At 39.8% G+C, this 17961-nt stretch overlaps 3 protein-coding genes across 3 annotated transcripts; 2 read left to right on the forward strand and 1 right to left on the reverse strand.

Moving 5' to 3' along the window:
• Positions 1-1298: 1298 nt before the first annotated feature.
• On the reverse strand, positions 1299-4050 carry LOC126802802 (transmembrane ascorbate ferrireductase 1). The gene is made up of 4 exons (XM_050530511.1): positions 3880-4050; positions 2765-2813; positions 2462-2661; positions 1299-1903 (listed from the first exon to the last, which is right to left on the reverse strand). The coding sequence occupies exons 1-4, from the start codon at positions 4021-4023 to the stop codon at positions 1604-1606; spliced, it is 693 nt and encodes a 230-aa protein (XP_050386468.1). The 5' UTR covers positions 4024-4050; the 3' UTR covers positions 1299-1603.
• A 1224-nt stretch (positions 4051-5274) lies between these two features.
• LOC126803838 (F-box protein CPR1-like) lies at positions 5275-10953 on the forward strand. Its single transcript, XM_050531565.1, has 3 exons — positions 5275-5527; positions 5650-5978; positions 10546-10953. Exons 1-3 carry the CDS (start codon positions 5275-5277, stop codon positions 10951-10953), a joined length of 990 nt encoding a protein of 329 aa, XP_050387522.1.
• A 2741-nt stretch (positions 10954-13694) lies between these two features.
• Positions 13695-17936, forward strand: LOC126802192 (uncharacterized). The gene is made up of 7 exons (XM_050529774.1): positions 13695-14224; positions 14328-14528; positions 14616-14738; positions 14885-14922; positions 15056-15161; positions 15304-17279; positions 17465-17936. Exons 1-7 carry the CDS (start codon positions 14156-14158, stop codon positions 17676-17678), a joined length of 2727 nt encoding a protein of 908 aa, XP_050385731.1. The 5' UTR covers positions 13695-14155; the 3' UTR covers positions 17679-17936.
• Positions 17937-17961: the final 25 nt, after the last annotated feature.

Genomic DNA, 17961 nt, shown 5'->3' on the forward strand with positions numbered 1-17961 from the left:
CTAGTGAAACACGTAATGATTTTTCAAAAGAATTACATGTATCCAATAATGAAAATAAAATATTATGTGATAGTAACTCTTGCCCCTTATTGGTGCCACCTTGTAGTCTACCGTATAAGCTGGAACAATCGTGAATCGTTTATTAAGTGTTCAAATAACTTCGGATTAACAAAACAGTAAACATATTAAGCGAGTGATTCAACAATATTAATTTGAGGTGCATTATTAATCAATTGATGATGTTTCTATCTATTTTCCATGAAAAATAAAAATACTCTTAATCTTGGCTAATTGCCTTAACAATTAGGCTTAATTTTTTCATTTTAAAAGGAATGTAAATGATTTAGACCTATTTAGAGACACGATACGAGTAACTTCCATATAAAGAAATGAACAATCCAGTAGTTTCCATGTATAGAAATACGCAATTACTTTTACAGCCAAGAGATATGAGGTCAGCACAGCTCATCATATCAAGATTCTACTCTGGCTTCGTATTAGTGACGGAATCTCTGTGGGTCACGTTGTCACCTTTCAAAGGTGCCACGTTACGCTCCTCTCGACTCCATGAGAAAATGTTAATGATAAAATCGAATATAAAAGCCCTTCATTTCCAGATATTATCGAATTTGCCATCAATTTGATCCGGAAGACATCGACCGGAAGAAGTGTTAATGGTGTCTTCGTAAATAAATTCAACAGTCTGGATGTTAAACTAGTTCATATTATCCAAGGAAAAACGATAACGACAGTGCCACGTTTGGTGGTTAACGATTACGGCGCAAGTGAGATTCACGTGACGTCCTTTCCTTGGCATCCCAGTCAGCCACAAACGCCGTTGAACGGGAACGTCTGTATAAGAATCAGATTAATGAAAATTTAGGTTTAAGAAGGAACATTTGAACCATCTAGTATTAAGATGATCAATCTGAAATTTAATTTGTCTACATATAAGGTAGAGATTACATATCTCGATCAATTCGACTTTGGTCATCATGTAGAATCCTTTTGATGGTCCGGCTGTTTCTACGAACTAATTTTAAGAACCGGGTTTGCTTCAGTAGCTAGCCATGACTTACCATCATGCATATATATATATGATAGATAATGTGGTATGTGATGATTGATACAAACATGCAAAAGGTTCCCCAGAAAGATAAATGAGGTAGAGTGATGAAGACCGGTGGTAGACCATGAAGTAGTTGATCGATAAACTTGATGGTATACCTAAACATTGTCCATCACCAAATAAAAATTTAAACAAGTGGCCATTGTGCACTAAGAAAGAACTCACAGTTGAATTGAAGACTTCAATTCTGCAATGGAGATCTATATCGAGAATCTACTAGAGCATAGAATCGATTTATCTCTACAGAATTCGATCTAATCTACCATCCTTACATAAATGGTTAATGCACTATTAATATACGCAACATAAATTCTCTACTTCGAATAAAAGCTGATCGACTAATCTTATGTATAGAAGTAGGACGTACTACACATCAATGACATAACGAAGATGATTGATCTCCATGCTTTATTGGTTCAGGGCTTCAAGCCAATTAAGTATGGCGAAGACGTAGATATCATGTAGCACTGTAGTTCATATTTCTGAGTAGCTGTGGTCGTCTTCTACAGGAGCTTGAGAAATGACAGAGAATATAACGAACACCCCAAACACGATCGTGACGAGAGCTGTGAAGTTGACAAGAAATGCCTCACTTCCAAACTTTTCAAGTCCTGAGCTCTCCAGGAATGTGAGCTTCTCCAAGAACCCCAAGGTAGCATTGCCTACGGCTAAAACGTATATGAGAAGCCCTAGTATCACATGCCATGGAATTGAGTCACTTCTTAGTCCCGGACTTCCTTTTGGGTAGAAGAATACCAAGAACCCATATATCCACTGCCCAGCCACAAATTCACACAATTAGCTAGGTATCGAACTAATGGTATATCATCAAAACCCTATTTTCCTATGTGTACTTTCTTGCGGATGGATATCTACTTATTCATTGTCGATAGAATGATTCTATATCTACCATCTAACTTCTATACATGAGCGTGCGCTTTTGATAACTGTTGAGATTGAAAAATAATGTCGATATGATTTGCAGATTTAATTTAATGCGCAACTACGTTTGCTGTCAATGTATAACACTATTATGACCCTAAAACAGATTTGATCATTGACGGGGATCAAAAACTACAAACTTGAGGGTTGGGATGTCAAGCTCTCATCTGTTAGCAATTTGAGTACACATTTTCAATATCGACCGGTAGCTAACCCTTACCCCTGTACGTGGTCCATCACGTACTGAGGCACGTACGTGTTGATTTACGAAACTGAGAAATGTATATATACTCAGATTACTATAAAGAGTATTTTCTGCATAGGACATTTTAGTATTCATACGTATACAGCTTAGCTTATCTAAAGTGGAATAGAGGATTAGATAGATACCTGAATACCATAGAGAGAAATAACCCCGATGCCAATCCAGGAGTGCAGACTGTAGAGATTGGCAATTCCAGACTCATTGTGGTTCTTGAATGCAGCACAAATGCCGACTATGCCGAGTGCTAATGCAATGGCATGAAGAACCAGGTGCACTAATTTCTTCACTTCTTTCCTTAAAGGAAGTGACTTATAACTAATAATGGCTGCGAAAACAAATTAAAATCGATTCATTATGAATTATATATGCTAGATAGGGAACTATGTAATCCACTATGTAAAGACGCAAAACTTGTTTGAGCTACGTACCTTCTCCTCCAAGGATAATTAATCCTAATACCATGAGAAAGGGATGGAGCTGTAATTTGAAGGAAGAGTAATTAAATATCAGAATGATAAAACACATCACGAAACACACACGCACGCACATATACATAGTTACTGAAAATCATCTTGCCTAGCATTTAGGAAAATTTCTGCTTGTAGTTTGTATCGTATATGGCCAAGAATTATCCTAGCGGTTAGGTAAGTTTCACAAACAAAACAAATGAGCTCAAAGAAAAGGACACTGGCACGTATGGCCAATTAATATATTGACAGCTACAATTTTAGATAACACCAAACCCTAATCACTTCATTCATCTGGTAGAGGACTATAACACGTGGTGCACTGATTTACCAAAGCATTCAGAATGTGTTTATTTTCTTTTCAAAGGAAAATAATATAATTAGATGACATATTTCATGGCGAACGTTCTTCCCAACCCTAGATGTTTCAAGGAGAAATAATAGAATATTCTACGCACAAAACAAATTAAGAATGGAACCCCTAAAGAAAGAAAAGGTTCAAATAGAATACTGTAATCAGGTAGAAAATGTTAAGTAATCTGCGTTAGAAGGGTAGGTCATAGCTGAATGTGCGAAAGGTAGCTTAGCAACGTGTAAAAGAACTACTAAAACCTTAAACACGAAGCTGAGCCAGCTAGGGTCCGCGCAGAATCATCAGTTTAACTGTTTCAACCCTAAGGCATGAGCTAAACACGAGCCTGCTTGTGTCAACCACACATACAATCAATCATGTTCTACAATGCCCTTGTTATATAAATACACCTCCTTCATGAAAAGAAATCGAAGAAGGGTCAAAGAAGGTAGGTAAAATAAAAAAATTCATCCATAATTCCAAAATACTAATTTACAGAACACCCAGAAAAAAAAAGGAAAAAAGGAATGAAAGGGTATTAGATACCATATGATGGATTCTTGAGGATGAAGACATATGCTATAGAGTCTATCGCAGTTGGAGTATTAAAAGAAGCCGAAGACATTTTCCACGGTAACAAAACAGTTGCCGAAGAAGAAGAAGAACCCAGAAAAACAGAAAGAGAGAAACACAGCAGAGAGAAAGAGAGGGAGGTCGATCTTACGTTGAAGATGAGGTTCTTGTTTGTAGCTTCCCATGCGAAACCACCTCGAAAGTGTAAGGACCAAACCAGAACCAACACCAAAACCGCGACTCCGAGCGCGTGTGCCGCAAACGTCAATGGAGTCGACGGTACTCCTAAAGCCATCTCTCTCTCTCTCTCTCTCTCTCTCTCTCTCTCGCAGAGTCTCTTCTGTTTATGTTCTCCTTGATACTTGATAGTTTATTGGATCTAGGAAAATGAAATTTAAGCCCTTACCGTACAAGAAACGGCGTGTCGTATTCCAACTTGAAGTACCTGTGATTGATGCCACGTGGGTGTTGTTGATAAGGAGGAGTCTCTACCGTGTACCGAACGGCGTGTCGTATTGCTTGTACAGCCTTTTTAACCATGGCACATCCTGTGCTAGAATTCCCAAGGTCTGTACGTTGAGCTTAAGAGGCAACTTTAAATCGTTTGATCAAACGCCCAAGTTACACATTGCAGTTTTCATGTAAATTTGGAGGGAGTTAAACAGAACTTAAACTAGACTCGTATGCATTCGGAAGGCTAGGGCTCCCTAACCTCCCTTCAAATTTGTGAGGCTGTGTTTGAATTTTGTAGATGCTAGATTGTACATAGAAATCGTTTAGTCGTTGAATATTGTAGATACTAGAAGTCGACTTCTATATATGCATCCGACTTCTGTGCCAATATACAACTAATGCGCTACGATGCATAGAAGTACTACTCGACAAAATAACGGGTTCGAATTTATCCATTGTATAAGTTGTATGTGATCAGTTTAAAGTTAAACCTCCATTGTGTTCTCTTCGTGGACCTGCGTGACAGTGGCACTCTCGTTACAGCTATGAAAGGATCAACAAGTCTCATGCATGCATATTGTAAAGAATCTGTTGTTAAAATCATTCTAGGTTCGTACTTAATCACTTAATTGGCATTCCTTGATACAAGAGTGATATTAAGAACTGGTTTGAAAATATTTGTGACAAATTGGAGGCTTGTGGATGATATATATTCCTTATTAGGTGTCCAATAAGATTTCCCTTGTTAATTTTCCATCTAGCTAGTGAATCAAGAGCTAGTCCCTCTTACCTATCTCGTGGGTGGCTGTTATATATTAATCGGACGGCTGGTTGTATTTATGCGTGAACCCTAATTCATTTGATTTTCACCTTTGGTAATACTCCAATTCTTTAACCCTATTCCGCAACATGTTTTTCGACTCCAAGATTTCTGTAAGGCTCATAACTTTGATCTACACTCTTCTCTTCTAATAGGTACGGTCTTCCATTCGTATCAGATATGCTTGTTTTAGGTTGTCCATAATTCTGAAAGGTAATACCCTATCACGTTATTTTGATAGTTTCAATTTGTTCAACTGTTCTCTATTCTGCAATGGCGGGAATAGACCTACCGGAAGATATTATAGAGAAAATTTTCTCTAGGTTACCGGTCAAGTCCCTCATCCGATTGACTTGTGTCTCTAAGAAGTATCAAAACCTCATTTTGAAAGACCCGAATTTCGCCAAAACCCAATTTAAGTTGGCCTCGGGACACAGACTACTCATACGTGAACTGGGATCCCTAGACTTGGATATTCCCTCGTTTGACGACATAGGAAAGCCGAATTTCCGATTCCTGCCACCAGGCAGCTAGTGATAAAGTTCCCCGGTCGCTGGGCTCTTGCAATGGCTTGATGTTCGTACGTGGTGTTTGGGGGGACGAATTATTCTTGTGCAACCCGCCAACCCATCAACTGGCTTGTTTAAGAAGTTCCGTCCGAGAGTTTCGACTACGGGGACTACCATGCTTTTGCCGGGGACTGTCGTGGCGTTGGATACTTGTCCGCCACGGACGACTATAAAGTTGCTGTAAACCACACTGTAATAGACAATGAGACGTATGTAATTGCGGCACGTTGGGTTCTGATATTCTCCTTGAGAGCTAGGGTTTGGAAAAAGAATGGAAAAACCTGGCGACGATTGATTGAAGGTGAGGGGACTCTCTCGAATAAGGCACTGCATTGGCTACACCAGCTGGCTCATAAAATGGTTGTCTTTGATTTGGCCGAAGAGGAGTTCACAAGTCAGTTAAAACAGGTATGAACAATTCTTGTATTAATTGTTTGATATTGATATATGATCTTGATACAATTCTAGCTATTTATAAGAACTGAATTAGACAATGACATTGTTGTTAGCACTATCTCTAATGATGAATCTAGTTGTTCTACCACCATGTTTGTTGCTTTACACAGCTCACACACATGCTACAGCTCACACACATGCTAACACTCCCCCTCAAGTTAGCGCATACACATTAACCATGCTCAACTTGCAAAGTGAGTCATAAAAAACCTTCTTGGACACTCATTTGGTGAGTATATCTGCAAGTTGCTCTTCTGTAGGAACAAATGAAAAGCAAATGATCTTAGCGTCTAACTTCTCTTTTATAAAGTGACGATCAACCTCTACATGTTTTGTACGATCATGCTGCACATGATTTTGTGAAATATCAATAGCTGCTTTGTTGTCACAGTACAGCTGTATAGCACAATTAGGTTTAACACCCAAATCTTGTAGTAAATTCCTAAGCCATAACAACTCGCACACTCCTTGAGCCATACCTCTGTATTCTGCTTCAGCACTAGATCGAGTTACCACATTTTGTTTTTTACTCTCCACGTAACAAGATTACCTCCAACAAAGGTAAAATACCCTGATGTGGACCTGCGATCTGTAATATTTCCAGCCCAGTCTGCATCTGTAAAACCACATACCTCAAGGATATTGTTGTGATTAGAAAACATTACTCCTCTCCCCGGGGCTGACTTCAAGTACCTTAAGATCTTTACAACAGCATCCATGTGGTCCTCACTGGGATTATGCATGAACTGACTTACTACACTTACTGCATACGCAACATCTGGTCTGGTATGTGATAGATAAATCAGGCGTCCAACTAACCTCTGATAACGAGGTTTGTCAGTATGGATTTGATCTGGATACTCTGCTAACTGATGGTTCTGCTCAATAGGAGTATCAATTGGAGTGCAATCCAACATACCTGTCTCTATTAGTAGATCAAGAATGTACTTCCTCTGACAAAGATAGATACCATCACTCCCCCTGACTACCTCAATGCCCTAAAAGTACTTGAGTGTACCTAGGTCTTTCATCTCAAACTCTATGGCTAGTTGATTCTGTAATCTATCCATCTCAATAGTATCATTACCAGTAACTATCATATCATCAACATATATAATTAGGGCTACTACATTCCCTTGCTGATGCTTGAGAAACATGGTATGATCTGAATTACTTTGTTTGTAACCAATCTTCCGCATGAACTGTAAGAACTTCCCAAACCAAGCACGAGTGACTGTTTGAGGCCATATAAAAACTTTGTCAATTTGCACACAAAATCACCAGAAGAGGTAGTTACATACCCTGGAGGAAGACTCATATACACCTCTTCAGCTAACTCGCCATGAAGAAATGCATTCTTGACGTCAAACTGTGAGAGTGGCCAGTTCAAACTGGCAGCACACGAAAGGAGATCTCGAACAGTGTTCATCTTTGCGACAGGGGCAAAAGTCTCATCATAATCAATACCATAGGTTTGAGTAAATCCCTTCGCAACAAGGCGTGTTTTATACCGATTGATTGATCCATCCGCATTATGCTTCACAGTGAACACCCAACAACACCCTACAGCTTTCTTGCCATGTGGTGGGGGCACAAGTTCCCATGTATCATTCTTCTGTAATGCCTCCATCTCTTCCTCCATTGCTTTCCTCCACTTTGGATCTCCCAATGCATCATGCACTTTGTTAGGTACTGATACAACAGATATTTGATTCACAAAAGATTCATATGACTTTGATAATCTCTTAGTGGACATATAGTTGGCTACTGGATATTTGGATTTGGTATGTAAACTTGGTTCATATCTTTTTGGGGGTTGACCTCTAGTAGACCTGTTTGGTAACTCATATTGCCTACTATCAGACTCACAACTAGTACCAGTGGATGGACATACCTCAGATGAGTGACCAGCTTCTACTACTGGGGTCCTAGTATCAACCTCAGAATGAGCTTCTGCTACTGGAGTCAAAGTATCTCCAACAATGTTTTTACCTGATTCCTCCTTCTCACTATGATACAACTCTTCAAAGAATGAATTCTCCCCCTGAAGAGCTGTATCAGAAGAGGTAAAATAGCTCATATCCTCAAAGAAAGTGACATCCATAGTCACATAGTACTTTTTGGTGGGTGGATGATAACACTTGTATCCCTTCTGACTGCTTCCATAACCAACAAGCACGCACTTGATCGCCCGAGGATCCAACTTAGACTTTTGCTGACTTTTAGGAACATGAACAAAAGCCACGCAACCAAAAACACGGGCATGTATATTGTGAAAAGAAGGAATGAGAACATGAGATGCAAGAACCTGAACAGGGATTTTTCCTTGAAGGACACTGGATGAGAGACGATTGATAAGGTAAGATGAAGCCTCTACAGCATCACCAGAAAGATATTTAGGCACATGAGCACTAAAAAGAATGGAACGAGCCATTTCAAGAATATGACGATTTTTCCTTTCAGATACCCCATTTTGTTATGGTGTTCGTGGACATGTGGTTTGATGAACAATCCCATGATTTTTACAAAATTGTTGGAAGACACGGTTGACATACTCCCCCCCCCCATTATCCGAACGAAGAACTCTAATGGTGCTATTATACTGGGTTTGGACATGAGTATGAAAAGCTTGGAAAGCAGGAAAGACCTCATCTTTGGTCTGAAGAAGAACAATCCAAGACACTCTAGTGCAATCATCAATAAACGACACGTAGTACCTCATACCCATGGTTGTAGGCTCTTTTGAAGGTCCCCAAACATCCGAATGAATTAATTCAAAAGGGATATGACTCTTAGAAATACTTGGAGAATATGTAGAACGATGACTCTTAGCAAGTACACATGTTTCACAATGCAAAAAGGACACCAATAAATAGGGAAGGCATGCCTTTTTTCATAACATGGAAAGATGAATGCCCCAATCGGCGATGTCACAACCAAATTTCACTTAGCTGATTAGAACTTGCAGTCAAGGCAGTGCATAGTTGAGCTCCTGGTTTAGCTCCTGCATATGTCTGATCCAAGTGAAACAATCTGCCCCTCAAATCCCCTCGACCGATTATCTCCCTGGTGAGAAGATCTTGGAAAATCACATACATGGGAAAAAATGTTACAGAACACCGAGACTCAGTGGTCAACTGGGGAACAAATAACAAGTGATGTGATAAGTCAGGTACATATAGAACATTATGAAGTTCTAAAATAGGAGTGATACGAATTGACCCTCTCCCTAACACGGGAAAAACCTCACCATTGGCATTGGTAACATAAGACACTGGTGGAGAAGACAACTTAGTATTAAAGTAAGATTTATCATAAGTCATATGACAGATGCACCAGAATCAATAATCCAAGTATCAGAACTAATAAAGTTAGAAACGTTTAAAGCCATCTTTCCACATGCTCGAGGTTTTGTAGTGGTAGAGATATTACCATTAGTGCAGAATTGTCCCACAAGATGTCTAGAATCATGTGAGAACTCAACTCTCCAACCATTCTGACCATTTAATTTTCGAATAGCAATCTCCGCATCACTAATATGAACAAAATCAATGAAAGCATATCCCGGTGGTTTCTTTGCAACCCATACTCTTCTAATACTTCCAAACTTACGGAACAAAATCTCAAGCTCCCATTCTGAAAAACGAGAATCAAGATTCCCGACATACAAACGAACCATTTTTTTTGTTCGGGTGTACTGATCAAATTTGGTGGTACAGTGGGCCGGGTCGGAAGCCGGGTCGGGTCGGGTCGGACAATTTTCCTCCCTCTTCCCTTGCCCGTCCCCAATTTCCCTTCAATTTCCCCAAAAAACCCTATCCCACCCCAATCGCCGCTCCCTCTATCTCTCCATCAATGGATTTCCAAGCCGCACCTCCCCCTCCACTCCTCTGCTTCTTCTCCCAAATAGACTCCCCCTAGCCGCACCTCTCCCTCCCTTGTTAGCTCTTCCGAGTTGCTGGTGGAGATGATTCGGTGGTGGAGGCTATGCAGGTTAACACACACCGGCGCGTCAGAGCCGTGAGGGAGCAATGGAGTCGTGGAGGTGATTCGGTGGTGGAGCGGCGGAGTCGTGAAGGAGCCGTGAGGGAGCACCAGAGTGTCGTCGGAGGAAGGAGGTGGCGTAAGGGAGTCGGAGCCGTGAAGGAGCACCAGGACACGACACAGATCGGAGCAGCAGCGCGTCGTCGGAGGCAGAGGCGGCGTCGGAGGACAGCGGGATATCGGGTTGGTCTTGCAGTGAAGTGGTGGCCTGAGATAGGAGATGCGGCCGGGACCGACTAATTGCAGCGGAAAAAAAACGAGACAAAGTCCTTTCGGATCTTTGCTCTGATACCAAGTTAAAACAGGTATGAACAATTCTTGTATTAATTGTTTGATATTGATACAATTCTAGCTATTTATAGGAACTGAATTAGACAATGACATTGTTGTTAGCACTATCTCTAATGATGAATCTAGCTGTTCTACCACCATGTTTATTGCTTTACACAGCTCACACACATGCTAACAAAGGCAGCTGCCTGATTTCGACCAAGATGTGTCCAATGGGCATTTTCGCCGTCTTGGGGTCTCTGCTGGAGGAAGCCTATGTGTGCTGTGTTATCGGAGGGCTGTTTGTGATTCTATGGATTTTTGGTTAATGAGAGAATATGAAGTGGAAGACTCGTGGTCTAAGCTGGTTAACTTGAAATTATCGGATCCTGAGCAGCAGCTATTTGGGGAGAAGCGGCTATTTGATTATTGGACAAGATTCTTGGTTATGAAATGTTGCGCAATTCTTATAAACACTTACAACAATGCAATCAACTTTGTGAGAATTGACTACAAAGAAGGGAAGCTTGACCGGTACAACATTGAGGACAGTCACTGTACGCCTGGTTTTGGTACTAAATATGAGGAGACTTTACTTTGGATCGATGGTTAGTTACTTCATCACTCTCTGCCTTTTTGCTTTGGAATACATATTGTCGATCTATTTTCTGTGCGTCTACTGAACCTGTGATTAAACGCTCAAATATATTATTACTTGTTAATATGTTCTGAAGTCGAGTTCCTTGTATTCTTTTCTTATGCCATGCTCTAGTACTGGCTGTTTAGATAGTGTATTATGCGGTCATAGATTCACATAAACTCGATCTGCTGTCACACCTAGGCCAAGTATAGGGAATCTAGCTAGTGTTTTGGTATGGTTTAACAAGAAGAGGAGCTGCATTTTAGGCACCATTACACTTTTATAGAAAGAGTCTGCGAACAATGACGTTGTTGTTGCTATATGACTCTATTCTCATTAGGAATGTTCTCTGTGGTCGGAATGTGGTTTTAAAGCTTCTTTTAGCACTGACGTCCTACTTGATTACAATGTAGATCCTCCAGACAACCCCATTGTTTTAGATGTAGAACGAGCAATAGAGAGGGAGAGAATACGAGCTCTAAAAGAAGAAAAGAGGAAGGCCAAGAAAAAGAGAAGGAGAAGAGGTCACGGATGGACAATCCACAGCCGGGGGACATGATCGAGAATGGAGTCTTTTCAGGGTTGCTCACATCAACTCAAGAAGGTTATGAGTGAATGTGATTGGCTTAGAAGCCCCCGCAAACTAAATTTCGTTCTTATGAACTTGGTTCTGTCTACATGAAGCATTAATTTAGGATTTACTTATTTGCAGTAATGGGATTTGAAATCAAGAAAATTTGGATTATCGTGGTGAAAATCAATCTTCAACCTAGATGGCTAGATTGAACGAAACCAAGACCAACTCGTTACCAGTTGGAACCATACCCGAGTATGGTTCTATAAATCTCTTAGAATTGCAAAATTTCATCAACTACAAATTTCTATTAGTTCTATAAATCGCAACGTTTCTATTAGTTCTATAAATCGCAACGTTTCTTATTAGAGAATTCAAAGAGAGGCACAAAATTTGCACATTTCATTCCTCTGATGTCTGCCTTAAAAAACATTATGTTCGTTGCACTGTCCAAAATAATGTGAGTTACAGACTTACTCTAAGATGGTTACCCACATTATCATTAGTCAATACAAGTATGAAGCAACTCTGGCCTATACTCAAACCCTCAAAGCATAGCACTTGTTGAAGCTATCTTGGCCTTTCACTTCTGGCATTGCTTTCAGCAAATGTTATAAGTGCTTCTTAAGATTGACAAAGGAAATACGTGTGCTTTTGAACTAGAAGAGTCATAGTTCAACTATCATTTTTATGTTTTGCTCTATTTTGTAGGGGTGGAAGTCGGTACCGAAAAAATGATACCGAAACCGACCGTCCCGTACCGAATACTGACAGGTCGGGATGAATCGGTAAAATATCTTCATCCCGTACCGAACCTAATACTGAAATTTTATAAACGGTACGGTTCGGTATATGTATAATTCGTACGGAATGTATAAAATATATTAAATATATGCATTTTTAATATTTTTTTAGGTCTACATTGTACTTTTACAGACTTAGAATATTAATTTACATTAGCTAATAGTTATAAATAGATAGAAATACATGCAAAAGTGTACAATTTTACCGAACCGAACTCATCCCGAATCGATAGGTACGGGTTTGGTTCGGTATTAAGTTTCAAATTTACGATCCCCAACTAAAACCGAATAAATTATCGATATCGGTATCAGCCAAATCCCGAACTGAACCGTATCGGTCACAGCCCTACTATTTTGTCTTCCCTTGGCCTTGGTAGTTGGTGCTTGGCACAAAATGGAGTAATTGTTCTGGGCCAGAAAAAGGAATTCTATTTCATGAGTCAGTTGATATACGTGGTTCACTAAATAGAAATAACGTTCGGAAGACGTTTTGGACCATTTATAAGCACAGTGAAGCCGAGCCACCTAACTACCAAGTAGCATTCGTGCTTGATCCATATGTGCTACCACTCGTATGAACTTTTAACAGCTATTAGGAACAACAGTTTAACAAATTAGAGTAACTGCCTCTCGTGCAATTCTCTGGTAAGAATCTTTGTTCATGAGATCAGAGAAATTAACCCACTCATTATACAAATTAACAAACTTTCAACCCCAACTCTAACATTGTAAACTTAGCAAATGAATGAACCAACAAGAATCATCCAAGCATCACTTTGGCTCAAACATTGTAAGAACCAAGAAACTGCTGGAATTTAATTTGTGATCAATATCAGATATAAGAAGATAGACATTTGACCAAACACATATAGAAGATTATACGAAAACCACGTGATGTCCAGCCCTTATCCCAGACCAGGCACGTGACGAATGACACCCAAAGTCCATCTTGTACACTCAAAACCCAGAAATGACATGTCTCTTCCATTAGTTCCATTGTTATACCATACTGTTTCCTCAATCATTCTAGCACTAATTCTTTGTTCATAAAGCAAAAACCGACAGGGCACTCGGGTAATAAACTAATAATAGAACCTTTTAGGCAGAAAAGGGCAATGTCTATTCCTCAGTGCTCAACAGAAGCCGTAGTGATTATGAGTTTTTGGGCCATCAAAGTTTCCAAGGTGACCTATCAACCTCTGGAGTGTAAAACCCACATTTTCTATTAGCCTATAACACCTTCGGATTTGGTCAAATTAAGTTTTCACTCCACTGAGATTTCCAGATTAAGGAGGTTCCTCACTAAGCAGGTCATAAAAGACTGGATTTGGTACCCCTAAAAAAGGAGGAGGGACATTTACGTCAATTGAGATTGTCATCAGACCCTTTTTGAAAGCAAAAAGATAGCGGTAATGCGTTTCAGAGATCTCTTTCCTCTGTTTGAATTAACTATATAGATTCCATTACAGCGAAGCTTCTAATTGTGGGTTCTCCTGTAACAGCACATTTTGTTTTCTTATATTTCGATCTGGTTCTTATTCTGGTAGACTAGTTTATGCAGTATCTAGAGCTTACAGCTAGATGTGGAGGTTTAACAGCTACCACAGAGCCCTGTACTTGCTTTCGGAATATTCTCTGTGTTTCAGAAATGGTGGGGAAGACAATACCTTACTTGCTTCTGACCGTTTTAGACTAACCCAGAAAAGAAGCAGACTTTGAGGAAAGAGGAGTGTGTTGGGTACTTGTTATAGACTATTTCTTTGAGATCTGAAACTCTAGGACTGTGAAAGTCTGAAAGATGTTCAGGACATGGAGCAAGAAGAAGAAGATAAAGGCCATATTCCAATTGCAGTTTCAGGCAACAGAGGTATGTATCAGTTTAGTACTCGAGAAGTGGAAATGGGTTTTTGATATTGAGCTGAAATGTGGTATAGTATTGTTCATTCATACCTGGAATTGCTTTCTCTCAGGTGCCAAAGTTGAAGAAGGCTGCGTTGATGATCTCTCTGGTGCCAGACGACGTGGGGAAGCCGACGGTGAAATTGCCGAAGACTAAGGTTGAGGATGGGACCTGTACATGGGAAAATCCAGTTTATGAATCAGTGAAGCTCGTGGAGGAATCGAAATCAGGGAAACTGAAAGAGAAGATTTACCACTTCATTGTTTCCACTGTAAGAAAGAGAATTCAGTTTCAGAGTTTTTGTACTGATGAGAATTGTTCTTGTTGGATGTTGTAATTCTTATGGGAATCATTTCAGGGAACTTCGAAATCTGGTTATCTAGGAGAAGCTTCAATTGATTTTGCAGATTTTGTGGCAGAAGCTGAACCCTTAACTGTCACTCTGCCACTTAAATTTGCGAATTCTGGTGTAGTTTTACATGTTAGTCTTTCTATCACTCTCACTTCTAGATCCACACATTGACACATACAATGAATAAAACAGTATTTCAGTCTATTCACAACATAAAGAAATTTTAAATGTCATTGACAATAAGAATCTGATGCATAGTTAAATTCTTGAGGCAGGTGACGATTCTCAGGGTGCAGGAAGATGGTGATTATAGGTGATTGTTCTATCTCTTTCACTTGAATTTTTCTTCTTTCCTCTAATAGTCTAATTTTGTATTATGATTTTCTAAGTTTTCCCTATCTTTCCACTCTTTTACTAGTCAGTAATGAAATTCGTTGTAATTACAGAGAAACTGAAGACATTGAGGATCCTAGTCTTTCACGCCATAGCAGTGTGGACATCCAGAACAGCAATTGGGATACAGATGGAAGCAACCACCTAAGTTATACTGAAGTATGTATTCTAGCATTTACTTATATCACTTGACATGAAATATCTGAGCTCAAATGGTAGCTAGCGATAACCAACTAGTTTGACAAAGTTAAGGGGTTGGGAAACTAACTAGAGTCTGTTCTATGTCATATTGTTGGAACAGAATGGAGCTTTTGATAGAAGAAGCAATGGCGCCAGTTCGGTATCACCCCACGAAAAAGACTCCATGCCTCGAAACGGAAAGAGTGGTACCACTGCAGCAACAAAATTAACCTTGGATTGGTCGTCAGATGAAAGCTCATTTGACTCACCAACTAGAGTTGAAGACAAGCCTCCAACGAAAAGAATGAAAGATGTTTCAGGTGATCCCATTGAGAACCTAAGAAAGGAAAATGCAATGCTGTTGAGGCAGGCAGACATATCAGAACTGGAAGTACAGTCTCTCCGAAAGCAAGTGGCAAAAGAGAGCAGCCAGGGACAAAATCTTTCAAGACAGATAATTAGCCTTAAAGAGGAGAGAGACGCGCTCAAATTAGAATGTCAACAACTAAACTCATCGCGGGGACGTGTTGAGGAGGTACATGCCTCCCGAAAATTGCAGCCCGCGGACAAAGATACAAGAGTGCAGTTAGAAGCAATGAAGCAAGAGCTTAGTCGTGAGAAGAAAGTAAGAGACAATCTTCACTCGCAATTGCACACAACGCAAGACTCAAATTCTGAGTTAGTCCTTGTGGTGAAGGATCTTGAGGATTTGTTGGAGAAGAAAAATAAGGAAATTTCTGATCTTTCAAGCAAGTTAGAAACTGAAAAGAATTCCAAACTAATGGGGAAATTTTCCATACATGACACAGATGAGGATGACACCCATAATTCACTGGAAACTAAGAAGCAGACACATGCCCAGGAGGTAGAGTCATTGAAGCAGAAGCTCCGAGAACTTTTGACTGAAATGGACACACACGAGAAGGAGAGGGAAGAACAAGATGCGCATATTAAACGTCTCACCTTGGACTATGACCTTTTGAAGAAGAAAAACTATGACCTTTCTCTGAAGTTGGATCGAAACCAGGGAAAGCTACGAACAGAGATGGAAAATGAGCGTGCAGGTTATATTGCAACCATAAAAGAACTTGAATCTCAAGTGAAGAGATCAGAAGAAACAATTGAGAAGCAAGCTCATGAATTCGCAGAATGTTTGATCTCAATTCAGGAACTGGAAAATGAGGTCAAGTGTTTGGAGATGGAACTGGAGAAGCAGGCCAAGGGATTTGAAGATAAACTGGAGGATCTGGCGTATGCCAAAAATGAGCAAGAACACAGAGCCACCGAAGCAGAAGAAGCATTGAGAAAGACAAGGGAGAACAGTGCTGCTACGGCTGAGCGTCTACAAGATGAATTAAGAAAGCTTTCTGTGGAAACGACATCTAAGGTTGATGAGAATGAGAAGCAGACCACCAAAGCACGGGCAGAGGCTAATGACCTTCGCGTGCAGAACAGGGTTCTGGATGAGATGCTTCAGAAATCCAATGAACGGTTAGAACTTATCAAGGTCCAGATTGATGTGAAAGCAAAGCATGTAGAGGAGATCTCCTCAGAACTAGAAAACAAGAAGAAGCAGCTTGAATGTGCCGAACTGCATAAGGAAGAAAAGCATGAAGCTCTCACAATGAAAATACAAATGCTCAAAGCTGAGATAGAAAGGCTCACAGAAGAGAACTCTAACGTTACAAAACAAGAGGAAGAAAAATTAAGAGGAGATTTGGATCAAATGAAGAAACTAATTGCTGAAAATCATTTGCTCATCCAGAATTTGAATGTTGAAAAGCATAATTTGGAGAGAAGATTTGCTTCATCAAAGCAGGAATCATTGAAAATGCATGAAGAGCTTACTAACATGAGATCCTTGAAAGATGAGAAGGAGACAACAATCACTCATCTCAAGTCAGAAGTAGACAAGTTGCGGACCCAGTACAATGAGTCAGAGAACACATTGCGTAAGGAAGCATTGGAAAAGGAAAACCTGAGTAAGCAAATACTTCAATTACAGGCTGGGTTAAAGAAGGAAGGAAGAATCAGCACTGCAGAGAAGAAGCTTAAAAAATACAATGGACAAGCTGCTATATCTAGTAATAACCAAAGGTACAAGGATTCAATTTTGAACACTTGGACTGATCTCTGTTTGTCTCAACTAATTATTTTTATTCCCCACCAATGCTTATTTATTTATTTAACTATATCAAATTTTGATCAAATTAAGCACATAATTTCAAAGTCAAAGGAGGTTTTTTAGGAAGGTCTTTTATAGGTTTCATTCTGTTTCACAGGAAGTCTGAAGATTCATCGGAGAGGGAGCATAATCATAAGGACTTGCTGACGGAGTTGACACTACTGAAAGAAAGAAACGCATCCATGGAAAAAGAACTGAAGGAGATGGAAGAGAGATATTCAGAGGTAAGTCTCAGATTTGCAGAGGTTGAAGGTGAAAGACAACAACTTGTCATGACTGTGCGTAACCTCAGAAGCAATAAAAGGAACTAGCACACTGAGCTGTTTCACTTAGGTTTGTACAGAATGCATAGTGAAGCAGGTTACGTTGAGGTGCTGAGCACTGGAGCAAAAATACAGGTGGGACTATACAGAGACGATTGTCAAGAAACATGTATACGAATTAGACAATTCTTCCTCATGGCTCTCCAATCAAATGTAATACAGAATCACCGGAAATAAAATCTAGCAAATTAGTACATTACTTTGTATCAAGCTAGCTCTACTCATTTAATTATGATAACTTGTTCGAATTTTTTGCACCGACACACATGTG

This window comes from Argentina anserina, chromosome 7 (genome assembly GCF_933775445.1).
Source record: "Argentina anserina chromosome 7, drPotAnse1.1, whole genome shotgun sequence".
NCBI classification, from domain to species: Eukaryota; Viridiplantae; Streptophyta; class Magnoliopsida; order Rosales; family Rosaceae; genus Argentina; species Argentina anserina.